The sequence below is a fragment of the Nannospalax galili genome, unplaced genomic scaffold (assembly GCF_000622305.1).
Source record: "Nannospalax galili isolate Female #2095 unplaced genomic scaffold, S.galili_v1.0 scaffold218, whole genome shotgun sequence".
Taxonomy (NCBI): Eukaryota; Metazoa; Chordata; class Mammalia; order Rodentia; family Spalacidae; genus Nannospalax; species Nannospalax galili.
In genome coordinates this window covers 4,354,968-4,367,763 of record NW_008343207.1, presented here as the reverse complement: position 1 = coordinate 4,367,763, position 12,796 = coordinate 4,354,968, and the positions used below count along the sequence as shown (strand labels likewise).

The window sequence follows — 12,796 nt, the reverse complement described above, 5'->3', positions numbered from 1 at the left end:
GGCGGATCTCTGTGAGTTCAAGGCCAGCCTGGTCTACATAGTGAGTTCCAGGACAGCTGGGGCTACAGGGAGACCCTGTCTCAAAAAGAACCCCCCCAAAAAACATTTATTACAAAAATAATAAATAAAATTTAAAACAAAACAAAAAACAGTGCAGGCCCCACAAAAGTTTTTCGGGGGCTGGAGAGATGGCTCAATGGTTAAGAGCACTGGCTGCTCTTGCAGAGAACCCTGGTTTGATTCCCAGCACCCACATGGTGGCTAAAAACAGTCTGTAACTCTAGTTACAGGGTATCCAACAGCCTCTCTGTCCTCCGTGGGTACTGCACTACATGGGTGCACTTATGTACATGTAGGGATAACACTCATACACATAAAATAAAAATAATAAATTTAAAAAATTTTTATCTGAAAAAACAAGGAGGATGAAGAACAACACCTGGTAGGCCAGCAATGCACAACACTTACCTGTGTGTATGTGAACGAACTCAGAAAGGGCTATTTCAAGGAGAGATATTTGCCAAGTAAAACAGTGAATCAAATGATTTTCTGATTACTTCTATTTTTATGGATATGAGTGTTTTGTCTGCATGTATGTAAGTGCACCCATATGTGCAATGCCTGTAGAGGCCAGAAGAGGCTATAAAATCCCCTGGAAATTGGAGTTAGGGATGGTTGTTAGTCACCATATTGGGGCTGGGAACCAAATTTGGGTCCTCTGCAAGAGCAACCAGTGCTTTTAACCACTGAGCCTACTCTCCAGCCCCAGATTCTTTGAATTTTAAGTATACTTGTGATGGGGCTGGAGAGATGGCTCAGTGGTTAAGAGCACTGACTGCTCTTGCAGAGAAGCTGGGTTCGATTCCTAGCACCCACATGGAGGTTATGAACCATCCTTAACTCCAGTTCCAGGGGAATCTGAAGCCCTCTTCTGACCTCCCTGGCATTGCATGACACGGCGCACTCACATATATGCAGGTAACACTCATACACATAAAATAAAAATAAAATATTTTTTAAAAAAGTGCCACTATTGCACCAATGTCATTTGCTGTGCTGGTCAGTGATGTAGTTTTTAGGCCTTGAAGCTAGGGTTGGACCATTGGTTGATGTACCAGCTTGAGTAGTGCTCTCCAGAGCTATGAGAGCTGCCTGCAGGGGAGGTGGCTTCCAGGTCAGTTCCAGTTCCATTGCTCCAAATCCTGTGTCCAAAGTATATCCTGTCTTCAGCAATAGGGTCTTATCAAGTTCTGGGAGGCAAGCAAGGACTGTGGCAACAGCCTGTGTAATTTTGGGAGTCTCTTGGGCTACCCTGGCCAACAACTCAAAGGAAGATTTTTCCTGTCTGGCACTGTTTCTTGTTATGTAGTTAGTCTTCAGCTGTACTCATGGACTCATGGGGGGATACTGTATGTGTAATTTTTCAGTAGGTTTTTGGACTAATTCGATTCCCTCTGGTTTTTCACATTAGCTAGGGGTTAGGTTCCAAGTATATTCAAATATGTAAAACAAAGAAAGATGAAAGATGATTATAACCTCTGAATTAAACTTCAGTCTGGACTGGCATTTTGTTTTTTAACAGGGTCTTGCTTTGTAACTCAGGATTGCCTCAAACTTGTGATCCTCCTACCTTAGGCTCCAGAATGCTGAGGTTCTACCATCACTCCTGGCTTATCACCCCTTGCTTGCACTGAGATCTTTTAAGCACCTTCTCTTGCTTTAACATGTGGTCAAATGTTTAACTTTTTGTTTGGTATTTTTTGGTCTTTTTGAGACAGGGTCTCCCTATAGCCCTAGCTGACCTGGAACTCGCTATGTAGACCAGACTGGCCTCGAACTCACAGAGATCCGCCTGCCTCTGCCTCCCAAGTGCTGGGATTAAAGGCATGCACCACCACACCCAGCTTGTTTGTTTTTTGAGATAGGATCTCACTATGTAGCCCTGGCTGGCCTGGAATTCACTATGTAGACCAGGCTGGCCTCTATCTCACAGCAATCCTTCTGCCTCTGCCTCTGCCTCTGGAGTGCTGGGACTAAAGGCATGCCCACCAGGCCCAGTGCACTTGACTCTTTAGTGCTTTTACTTACACCCTTCTCAGATGGGTCTAGCCACAGAGCTTCACTCACTCGTGCTACAGTTTGTACTGCTTTCCCGAATACTATGGAAAAAGAAAGGTGCTGTTTATATTCTTTATAACAGTCAAAACAGATCATAGTACTACTTCGGCATGCACAGAACTAAAGATAAATTTATAAAGAACAGTAGGATCAAGTGAACAATTTGTTCCTGAAGGTCAGATTCTTCAACTGAGACTTCCTTCCACTGAATTAGTTCCTACCACATGTGCCAAATTCCCAGAGAATTTGAAGTAGGGGTTTTTAGTACTGTAGATATTACTCATCAATCCAAGTACTGGTTATTTGGAAATTGTTGGCAACCACTCTACCCAAACTTTACAACCTATTTTGTAACACACAGTTTTGCCTGGCTCTCCCATTCACTTGACACTTGATCTTAGCCAAATTCTGAAAAGTGCTTATCACTTGCTGTGATTCACAGGCTGTGTATACTATAATGGCATGCAGCCTCTTGGCTTCCATATGCTCAGGTTAAGCCACAAGGGTCCCAATTTTGATTTGGAATCAAGAGCTATTAGCTGGGCATGGTGGCACATGCCTTTAATCCCAGCATCCGGGAGACAGAGGCAGTCGGATCTCTGTGAGTTCAAGGCCAGCCTGGTCTACATAGTGAGCACCAGCACACACAGCTGGGGCTACAGGGAGACCCTGTCTCAAAAAGACCAAAAAAAAAAAAAAGAAAAAAAAAAAAAAAAGAGAGAGCTATTAAATGTAAAGCAAAGTGCAAGACCCTGAGAAGAATTAATCACAATTTTGCCAAATTTATGTAATGCAACTGAAAATAATGGTCCCGAATCCTTTTTCCTGAATATTTCTAAACAATTTCCTTTAAACTGATAACATTTGACTCTCAAGTTTAGGTTAGAACAAATAATCTAAAATCTATCTGGGAGTTAAATTGTTCAATTGATCCATACAGCATTTTTTAAAATATTATGTGTATGAGTGCATCATATGTATACAATGCCTGAGAGGCCAGAAGAGGGAGTCAGATCCCCTGAAACTGGAATTATGGATGGTTGTTAGCTACCATGTTTAAGTGCTGGGAACAGATACAGGGTCCTTTGTAAGAGCAGCCAGTGCTCTTAACTGCTAAGCCATCTCTCCAGCCCCCCATATAGCCTTTTATAGACTAATGATACATTGGGAAATACAGTATATACTCTTGATATACATAGTAAGAGCTCAATAAATTGGAAGAATTAGTGAATTAAAAAAATCAACAAAATTGGTCCTCTTGCAAGCAAATTCCCATAATAATGCTTTATTTGTTCTGATGTTCCCCCATCCCCCACCCCCTGCTAGGGGATGGAACCCAAGGCCCTGCACATATCAGACAAGCTGTGTACCAGAGCTGTCCCCAGCCTAGTATTCCCTTTTATAAGTGGCTACTTACAATATAGCTCCCATACTTTATTATGAGCTCTTTACAACAAATCCTATCAACGAAGGTGTTAATATTAGTCCCATGTTCCAGTTGAGGAACCGAAACCTCAAAATGACTTAATAGCTTTCCCTAGGCCATACATTTTTAAAAAGGGGAAGTGGGCGGGGGATAGGCGTGGTGGCGCACACCTGTAATCGCCGCACTAGGGAGGCAGGCGGAACTCGGTGAGATGGAAGCCAGCCTAGTCTACATAACGAGGGCAGCTATGGGGATCGGGAAGGGGTCGCGAATACAGCTCAGGCTGCTTTTCTCCAGCTTCTCCCACAGTGTCCTCATCACCCCAAGTTTCCTTTCATGTTCACTCAAGTAAAAACAAGGCTTAAGTAAAACAAGGTGGACCGTCACCCCATCCGCAGCCCGCCGGGGCCTAGTGAGCGGCGCCACGCTTCACTTCCTCAGCCCTTGCACAGAAAAGCAGAGGAAGAATGAGAAGACGACGGAGACACTCCAGAAACGTTAGACTTTCCCTTTTCTACGGGGGAAGGCAAGAACGGCCGCTCCACCTTTCACCTGACTGCCGTTCATCCAGCACTTCAGCACAGCTACAGAAGAAGCGGGCATGGCTGCGAGGCGCGGCTCGGCGACCAGGTTGCCGGATGTCGCGCGTTTCCCTGCCCTGCCCCGCCCCCACTGCTTCCTCCACAGAGCAGCTTTGCTTTCTGACTGGAAAGGTCCCATGTGGGCCGCCGTCGGGCAGTCTCCCGTGAACTTCGTGTTTCATTGGTAGTGGAAGAAGTGGGCGGGTCACCAAAGAGCCTGAGGAAGAGGGTGGTGGCGTTCGTGGCGACTGAGCGGAACCCAGTGACAGGATGGTGAGCATAACCGTGGCAGCCACCCACGTCCAGCTGTCGGTCGGGATGCTGTGGCGTCGGGAGCCGCGGGGAGGCCGGGGACGAGGGCGACCGGAGGCCTCGGCTGGCTCGGTTGAGGCGACGGCATGGGGGAGGGACGGGAGGATGCGGCCGGGCCTGGCGTTGCCCTCGGACCGGCCCTTGTCCGCTGCGCGTCCCGTCACGAGATCCGCACGCGCGAGCCGGGGGAGGCCTCGGGCCTGCGGCGGGACGGGGTGCGACCGCCTTCGTGTTGCCCGGCGTTTACTTGGCAGCGGTCCGCAGGTCCCGGAGCCGGGCCATGCCGGGACAGCCGGCCGGGTGCAGAACGAGAAGCCGCCGGAGTCCACCCCGCATTCGGCCTCCAGAATAGGCGCATCCATGTCATGTGCTTGGGCAGGCAGAGCTTGCCGCTGAAAAGCAGAAGTTCGTGGTGTGTGAACTCCTGGAGGTCTGAGGGAAAACTGGGTGAATACGTGCGTGCTTTGGAGGAAGGCCGAGGTTCGCTGTAGTATTATTGGAGAGCTTTGGCTGATTGGTTCTTCGCCCTCCTCCAGGCTGCTTCGGTTGCGACCCCTACAACCTTTCTCTGTAAAATAGAGGGAGCAGCATGCTACTGGGGAAGGCACGTTACAAATCAGGCTTAAGTTAGGGTCTCACTTTGTAGCGCTGACTGATCGGGAACTCACAGAGGTCCTCCTGCTCCTGTCATCAGAGCGTGAGTACTAAAGGTGGGCGCCAACACGCCCTGCTGATGCATCACTTTTCATATGGAAAAAGAAAGAACTGGGGAAAATATAGCATTCATCAATTCTTTTTTTTTTTTAATGTGTATATGTGTATTGCCTGCGTGTAGGTAAGTGCACCCATGTCGTGCAGTGCACTTGGAGGACAGAAGGTGTCAGATCCCCTGGAACTGGAGTTATGGACAGTTGTTAGCTGCCATGTGGGTGCTGGGATTTGAACCCGGGTCTTCTGCAAGAACAACCAGTGTTCTTAACCACTGAGCCATCTCTCCAGCCTTCATCAGTTCTTTTATAAACACGTTTTATTTGGCAAAGGAGAGAGACCTTTAACATTGTCCCATATCCAAAGTCTGTGGACCCCTGTTTTAGTTGCATAAGTGTTTTTTGTTTTTATCTTTAGTTGACATTTTCACCACTTGATAATGTATTCATATTAGTATATTCTCTATCACAAGTAATAATTTTCTGCAGCACTACTAGAACCCCAAACATAAGAGAATTAAAATAAGTGTACTTGAGGGATAACTAGATACCAAAAATCCAGAAAAATGTTAGTTTGTAATCTATTATTGAGTAATTTTCCAAATTACACACGTAATTTTTTTATGTAATGTCATAAAAAGTAAACAGAATGGAAAGCAAGAAGGATGGAAGTCAATGTGGAAAACAAGATTAGAAAAAGTAGGACAGTGTTCACTGGCAAATTTACAGTGTGTGGCTTAGCCCATGTTTGAAAATACAGCAAATGTTTCTTTTGGAATTGTGTTCAGCACAACTGATTTTTAACATTTCCTCTCATAACATTCAGAAATCATTAACCATTTTTGCATATTTATTTGGTATGGGTTTTTTTGTTTGTTCTTTTTAAAATTTTTATTGCTTTCTTTTAACATCGGTCATGTTTCACCCTTTTTTTTCATTCCCCTGTCTGCAATCAACTTCTTCATTCCACTAAGGCTGGGCACAGAGTAAGTTTCTTCTCTTAGCTCCTACTAACAGTGGTGGTTGGGTGGCTGATTACTGACTGGGTTTCTCACCCTTTTAAAATCTTACCAATAGGAAGTAACCAAAGTTCCATGCTTTTATTTCTTCATATGAATTTAACAAGACTGCCATTTTCAGAATCTTTTGCTGCCTCTACTGTATGTCTAACTTGATTTGTCAGTGTGGAATTTAGGCAAGGACACACCTTGACATACATGTGTCTTGTGACAGTATTTCCCTTATAACTTGGTCACCAGCAGTAAACCATAAGATTCTGCCCTACTGTGGATCCTTAATTTCTGTGTGGTCATTCATACAGTTACAGCATTATAGTGTTAATAGTCTTAGATATTCCTGGGGATAATACGTAGCACCTTGTAGAACTTAGGTCTGACACTAATGTGCTTTCTGGTACATGCCAATTGAACAGTTCATTTTTAGTCTCAAAACATTTTCAACCCATTCTAGACTTATACCCTCTTATGAATTCAGAGTTTTTTAAATATAGAAATCTATTTTACTTTTTCTCAACTGTCAGCTTCCCACATTAATTCTGTACTTCAACCCAAATCGGAAGGAATCCCCCTCTAAAATGAAGATTGTTCTGTATCAAGGTACTTTTCTTTGATTGCCAATAAGGGTGGATACTTTGTAGTGGTTTTTAGCTTTCAAATGTCTTGTCCACTAAGACCTGCTTTGAAACAGTATATGTCATTGAACAAATATCAGCAGAAACTAACTACTCTATAAGGAAAGAATCAAGCAACCTCTTTCAAGGTGTGTTCATTTTGTGGCCTTATGTTACTTCAGTTGTTTGTGTCCTTTCTTTGCAATCATTTTTATTTTTGTTTCCAGATGAATCAGGCTTGTATTAGTAATCATTCTAGTTTCACATATTTTGGTTTTTTTGGATTAATTTTAATTTACAAAGTTGTGACAAAAACCGTTTTCCTTTATTAAACATTTAATGCTCTCCTTGATGAGCTACTAAGAAATAGTCATTCCTTGAAAAGCAGTTAAAGAACATGTGCATTTATGAACTGGGAAGTCTGTATGGGGAAAATCTGGTCTAGAATGTGAGTGCTTGTACTAATCAACATGAAAAATGAGTTCTGTGGCTCCTCAGAGGACAGGTACTATTTTTAAAAGAACTTTTGAACAATATTCTGGTAAATGACTAAATTTAATGATTTTGTTCAGTCTTGCAATTTTTAAATTTCTTAGGATTGGCACTTTTTTTGGGGGGGGTCTTTTTGAGACAGGGTCTCCCTGTAGTCCCAGCTGTCCTGGAACTCACTATGTAGACCAGGCTGGCCTTGAACTCACAGAGATCTACCTGCCTCTGCCTCCGGAGTGCTGGGATTAAAGGCGTGCGCCACCACGCCTGGCAAGGATTGGCACTTTTAAAAAAAATTTATATTTTTGACACAGGTCTCACTATGTAACCTTGGCTTGGCCCGGAACACCCTATGTAGATGAACTCATAAGACATCCACCTGCCTCTGACTTTACTTTGTCATTTGAGACTGTTTCAGCTCTAAACTACCTCCTGCTAAATTCACTTATTTAACTAACTTTTCTGTTTAATGCTCTAAAGCACATAAGAGATTGTGATTTTTTTTTTTTAAGTTCAAAATTTATCCTGTGGGTATTCAGGTGCTTTTATCCTGGTAATAAAAATATGACAGTGAAGATTCCAATTAAGGAAAATAAAGATATCAAAAATTATAAAAAGCACATACATACGTATTTATTGAACCGCTAAAGCATGAGCTCTTAACACCCCTGTAATGCTATTAGTTTGAAGTAACAAAATCAGTGAATTTGGGTAATGTTCTTCAAATAGTTCTGTCTAGTAAGCATAAATTATAAAATTAACTCTTCTGTTCATTTTTTAAAATTTAATCTTTTGTAGGGGTGGTGTGTGTGTGTGTGTGTGTGTGTGTGTGTGTGTGTGTGTATGTGTGACAGTCTTACTCTGTGACCCTGGTAGCATGGAATGGGAACTTACTTGCTGTGTAGTCCAGGCAGGCCTTTTTTTAAAGCTAGGGTCTCCCTGTAGCCCCAGCTGCCTTGGAACTCGCCATGTACCAGGCTGGCCTCGAACTCACAGAGATCCATCTACCTCTACCTTGAACTCTTAGCAGTCCTGTAAGCCACCTGAGTGCTGGGATTGCAAGCATGAACCACCATATCTAGCATATTTCATTTTTTCATTTTTGAAAATCCTCTTGTAGCTAAATAGGTTACACATTACAGTTGCACAAATATGATTTACTGTGTAATTCTTCAAAAATACCAAATTCTGTAGGGCTCAGTAATATATTTTTCATTTTGCAATTTTTGTTTTATTTAGCGTGATCTGTAGATCTCTAAATGAATTTTTTTTTTTTTTTTTGAGACAGTATCTATGTAGCTGTGGCTAGCCTGGAACTTTGTCGACCAGGCTCTCCTTGAACTTGCAGTAGGCTTCTTGCCTCTGTCTGTCTAGTGCTGGGATTATAGACATGTATCCCACACCTGGTTATAAATCACTTTATTTATTTATTATTTATTTATTTATTTATTATTTTTTGGTCTTTTTTTTTGGAGACAGGGTCTCCCTGTAGCCCTAGCTGTCCTGGAACTCACTATGTAGACCAGGCTGGCCTTGAATTCGCAGAGCTCCACCTGCCTCTGCCTCCTGAGTGCTGGGTTTAAAGGTGTGCGCCATCACACCCGGCTTAAATCATTTTTAAATGCTTGATTTTATTCTTGGTAAATAAAATAGCACAAACCTTGATATCCAAGATAAGAGTGACTTAGAAGTGTACTGTATGTTTGTTTGTTGAAATATAATAGAACTATAGGAATAACTTCTGCTCTTTTGGGTTCTGAAATCTCTGACAAGTTTAAAAAAGGAATCATGGGAAGAGAATGTTGTTTTGACATCATGTTTAATATGTCTTATCTCACCTTGATACTTTAAAGTTGGTGTTGGTGTTAGGAGATCTGCACATCCCACACCGGTGCAACAGTTTACCGGCCAAATTCAAAAAGCTGCTGGTACCAGGAAAGATTCAGCACATTCTCTGCACTGGAAACCTTTGCACCAAAGAGAGTTATGACTATCTCAAGACTCTGGCTGGTGATGTTCATATTGTGAGAGGAGATTTTGATGAGGTGATGTATTTCCCTTTCCATCTATTCCATCTACTGCCCTTTTTGATTCTTCTTTACATAAGCTTTATCCTCTAGACTAGAATTTTTCCACTGCTAAGATCTTTTTTCTTTTTTTTTTTCAATTGAGACAGGGTCTCCCTGTAGCCCTAAGCTGGCCTGGAACTGGCTGTGTAGACCATGCTGTCCTCAAATTCACAGAGATTCCCCTGCTTCTGCCTCCCGAGTGTTGGGATTAAAGGCATATGTCACCATGCCCAACCTTTTCCTTTCTTTTCTTTTTTTTCCAGCTTTAAATATATTTTTATTTATTGTTTTTATTTTATGTGTATGAGTGTATTGCCTGCATGTATGTGAGTGCACCTGTGTTGTGCAGTGCCTCGAAGGTCAGAAGAGGGTGTTGGATTCTCCTGGAACTGGAGTTAAGGACAGTTCAAAGCCGCCATGTGGGTGCTGGGAATTGCACCCGGGTCCTCTGCAAGAGCAATCAGTGCTCTTAACCGCTGAGCCATCTCTCCAGCCCCACCTTTTCCTTTCTTTTAAAAGTTTCCAAGGGGGGCTGGAGACATGGCTCAGCAGTTAAGAACACTGACTGTTCTTGCTGAAGACCTGGGTTCAAATCCCAGCACCCACATGGCAGCTAACAACTGTCTGTAACTCCAATTCCAGGAGATCCGACTGCCTCTTCTGTCCTCTGTGGGCATTACATGACACGGGTGCACTTACTTACATACAGGCAATACACGCATACACATAAAATAAAAATAATAAAATATTAAAAAAAAAAAAAAAGTTTCCAAGGGCCTGGACATGTAATTCATTGGCAGAACACCTGAGTTTGCATAATGCCCTGGGTTTAATCTTCAACATCATGCAAATTTTTAAAGTAAATCTTTATTATTGCTTTTTAATGTGTGTATGAAATGTATTGCCTGCACGTGTGTAAGTGCGTCCATGTCATGCAAGCAAATTTTTTTCCCCCAAATATAAAATTATAGGATGGGAGCAGCACTGTTAGCTTTGATAGCTTTGCAAATATTTACAGATATATAATGAAATATTGGGGATAAGACCCAGGTCTAAACATGAAATTATTTTATGTTTCATTCATATATACCTTATACACACAACCTGAAGGTATGAAGTAAATTCCAGACCAACTTAGGCAACAAAGTAAGACCCTGTCTGGGTGAGGGGAAAATATAAAAAAAAAAAAAAATTAATTTCAACTTTGTCCATTAGTTATTAAATAAGATTTTTGGCAAATTATCTTCTGATCCTTAATATGATAGCAATAATTAACTTTTTAAGACCTCTGCCAAGTATTGTATCATTTAGAATAAATCTGATTCCAGTATAAAGAAATTATTTTCTATTTCTGGGAATCTTAAGCTTTTCAAAAAATATTTAACTTGGTGCTTTCAAAGCATTCCTTTAGAGATCTGCCTGCCTCTGTCTCCCAAGTGCTGGGATTAAAGGCTTGCGCCACTATATCCGGCCTTAATTTTAAAAATATTTACAAAATAAAAAGTTTGGGTAAGCTATGAAGGTAAAAGTCTAGGGAGATAAGAAAGGACAAACTACGTGTTTATTAGGATATAGGTCTGGTTTATTGAAAAATACAAACTAGGCTTCTATTTATGTTAAAGACAATTTCTAAGTGTTAAATTTCATTTCTAATTTGGTAGATTCACGAACCCTTGAGCCATGTTACCTGAGTTTGTATCTTACCTTAACCACTTAGTGGCATGTAACCTGGGGCAAGTTATTTCAGTTTCTTTGTGCCTCACCCATAAAATAGGTATCATGACTATCAATATGTCCTAGTTTACAGGTCATGTATCCTAAGTTGAGAAAAATCACAAGTTTAGGGGAATAATTTTTTTTAATTGCATTTATTTAGTGGGGAGTGGTTTATGCATGGTACTTATGGGAGTCAGAGGACAGTTTGTGGGAGTCAGTTCTCTCCTTCTACCATGTGGAATTCAAGGATAAAATTTCAGGCTTGGTAGCAAACACCTAAACCCACTGAGCCATCTCATAAGCTCAGAAATAATTATTCTTTAAAGCATGCCTGAAGAATACATATTCTGTAGAAATAAACTCTGTAAAGGAGTTGCCTGACAAAACCCAGTTTATATTGAATAAATTACGTTTTAAACATAGTTTCAGCCTTAGAGACTGAGAAGAAACCATTTTTATAAGTGCATTTGTTGTGAGGTATTCTCTGGAGACCTAGATGAGTTTGAATATTTTAACAAATTGGTTAAGTATCACTTTTTCTAAAGTGTGTGTTTTATGTCTTATTTCTTGTATTAGAATCTGAATTATCCAGAACAGAAAGTTGTGACTGTGGGACAATTCAAAATTGGTTTAATCCATGGACATCAAGTTATTCCGTGGGGAGACATGGCTAGCTTAGCCCTGTTGCAGAGGCAATTTGATGTGGACATTCTTATCTCAGGACACACACACAAATTTGAAGCATTTGAGCATGAAAATAAATTCTACATTAACCCAGGTTCTGCCACTGGGGCATACAACGCCTTGGAAACGTAAGTAGTGTACAGTGTAGGAATGGAGCTTTAGTAAAGTTAATTATATGTGTAACAGTTCATAAATGAGAAATACGGTAAATAAGTTCTTGTTAAAACTTTTGGTATTCCTTTTCTTAATATGCAAGTAACAGATTTCTCCTTGAGTGCAACTTATCGTAGATTAAAATTTTATAGTGCTGTTGCTTTTTAATACAAAACACTGACATTATTTTTCTTGTTCCAGAAATATCATTCCGTCATTTGTGTTAATGGATATCCAGGCTTCTACAGTGGTCACTTATGTCTATCAGCTAATTGGAGATGACGTGAAAGTAGAACGAATCGAATACAAAAAATCTTAAAGCCAGACCTGTCTTGATAATTTCCTGTTTGTTTTTTCATTCCCTTGTTCAGATCAAATAATTAAACACTTAAGAGCTACATAACTGTATCACTTTTATAATATTTGCAGTAAAATGTCTTCTCTGTTAATACATAATTGCTCTAAGCTTGTAAACTATATTTAGTTTGCAGTATATGGTTTCTATGAAAATAAAAAAGTTCTCTACACAGTACATGGTCATGTTAGAAAAAGTTAATCTTTGTAAATATCTTCCAAATTGGTATTTAGACTTTATTACAAAAACTAGTGCATGAATAGAAGGAATCTAGGCTTTCTGTATACATTTTTCTCTTCTCCAGTAATAAATGTTTACCTTTCATTTATACTTTCTTGGAAACCTGTGTTCAATTTAAAAACATAAAAATGAGAAACCAATTGAAAATGCAGATGTATTAAAGAGGTAGCAGATGTGGTGGCACATGCCTGTAATCCAGCACTCAGGAGACCTAGGTAGGAAGATTGAGAGTTTGAAGTTAGTCAGAACCTGTCTCAAAACAAAAAGGACATGGATAACATGAACTTTCTGAGCTTGCTTACAGCATATGTGTCTT

At 40.9% G+C, this 12,796-nt stretch overlaps 2 protein-coding genes across 8 annotated transcripts in view; one reads left to right on the top strand and one right to left on the bottom strand.

The window, feature by feature from the left end:
- Positions 1–4,179, bottom strand: part of Rad9b (RAD9 checkpoint clamp component B) — a 42,954-nt gene extending 38,775 nt beyond the window's left edge. For 2 of the 5 annotated variants that reach the window (XM_017799718.1, XM_008839398.2), the window contains exons 1-2: positions 4,090–4,179; positions 2,089–2,159 (exon numbers count right to left, since the gene is read on the bottom strand). In XM_017799718.1, coding sequence (XP_017655207.1) covers positions 2,089–2,159; positions 4,090–4,147 — 129 coding nt within the window. In that variant the 5' untranslated portion in view covers positions 4,148–4,179. Of the gene's footprint in view, positions 1–2,088; positions 2,160–3,714; positions 3,733–4,089 lie in introns of those variants that run through there. The other 3 variants (XM_017799721.2, XM_029566603.1, XM_017799720.1) reach the window with 3 other exon arrangements.
- A 78-nt stretch (positions 4,180–4,257) lies between these two features.
- Vps29 (VPS29 retromer complex component) lies at positions 4,258–12,570 on the top strand. Of its 3 annotated transcripts, XM_008839394.3 has the most exons (5): positions 4,258–4,398; positions 6,119–6,130; positions 9,117–9,308; positions 11,625–11,860; positions 12,087–12,570. In XM_008839394.3, exons 1-5 carry the CDS (start codon positions 4,396–4,398, stop codon positions 12,202–12,204), a joined length of 561 nt encoding a protein of 186 aa, XP_008837616.1. In that variant the 5' UTR covers positions 4,258–4,395; the 3' UTR covers positions 12,205–12,570. The 3 variants fall into 3 exon arrangements, with proteins under 3 accessions (XP_008837616.1, XP_008837617.1, XP_029422464.1); XM_008839395.3 differs by lacking the exon at positions 6,119–6,130; XM_029566604.1 differs by lacking the exons at positions 4,258–4,398; positions 11,625–11,860; positions 12,087–12,570 and adding exons at positions 4,409–4,917; positions 5,084–5,147 and having other exon boundaries at positions 9,117–9,239.
- The last annotated feature ends 226 nt before the right edge of the window (positions 12,571–12,796 follow it).

Excerpts from the sequence above, each read along its gene's own strand:
- Vps29 (XM_008839394.3), top strand. Across the intron at positions 9,309-11,624 it reads TGAGAGGAGATTTTGATGAG|AATCTGAATTATCCAGAACA; the intron begins GTGATGTATTTC and ends TTCTTGTATTAG. Across the intron at positions 11,861-12,086 it reads GCATACAACGCCTTGGAAAC|AAATATCATTCCGTCATTTG; the intron begins GTAAGTAGTGTA and ends TTCTTGTTCCAG.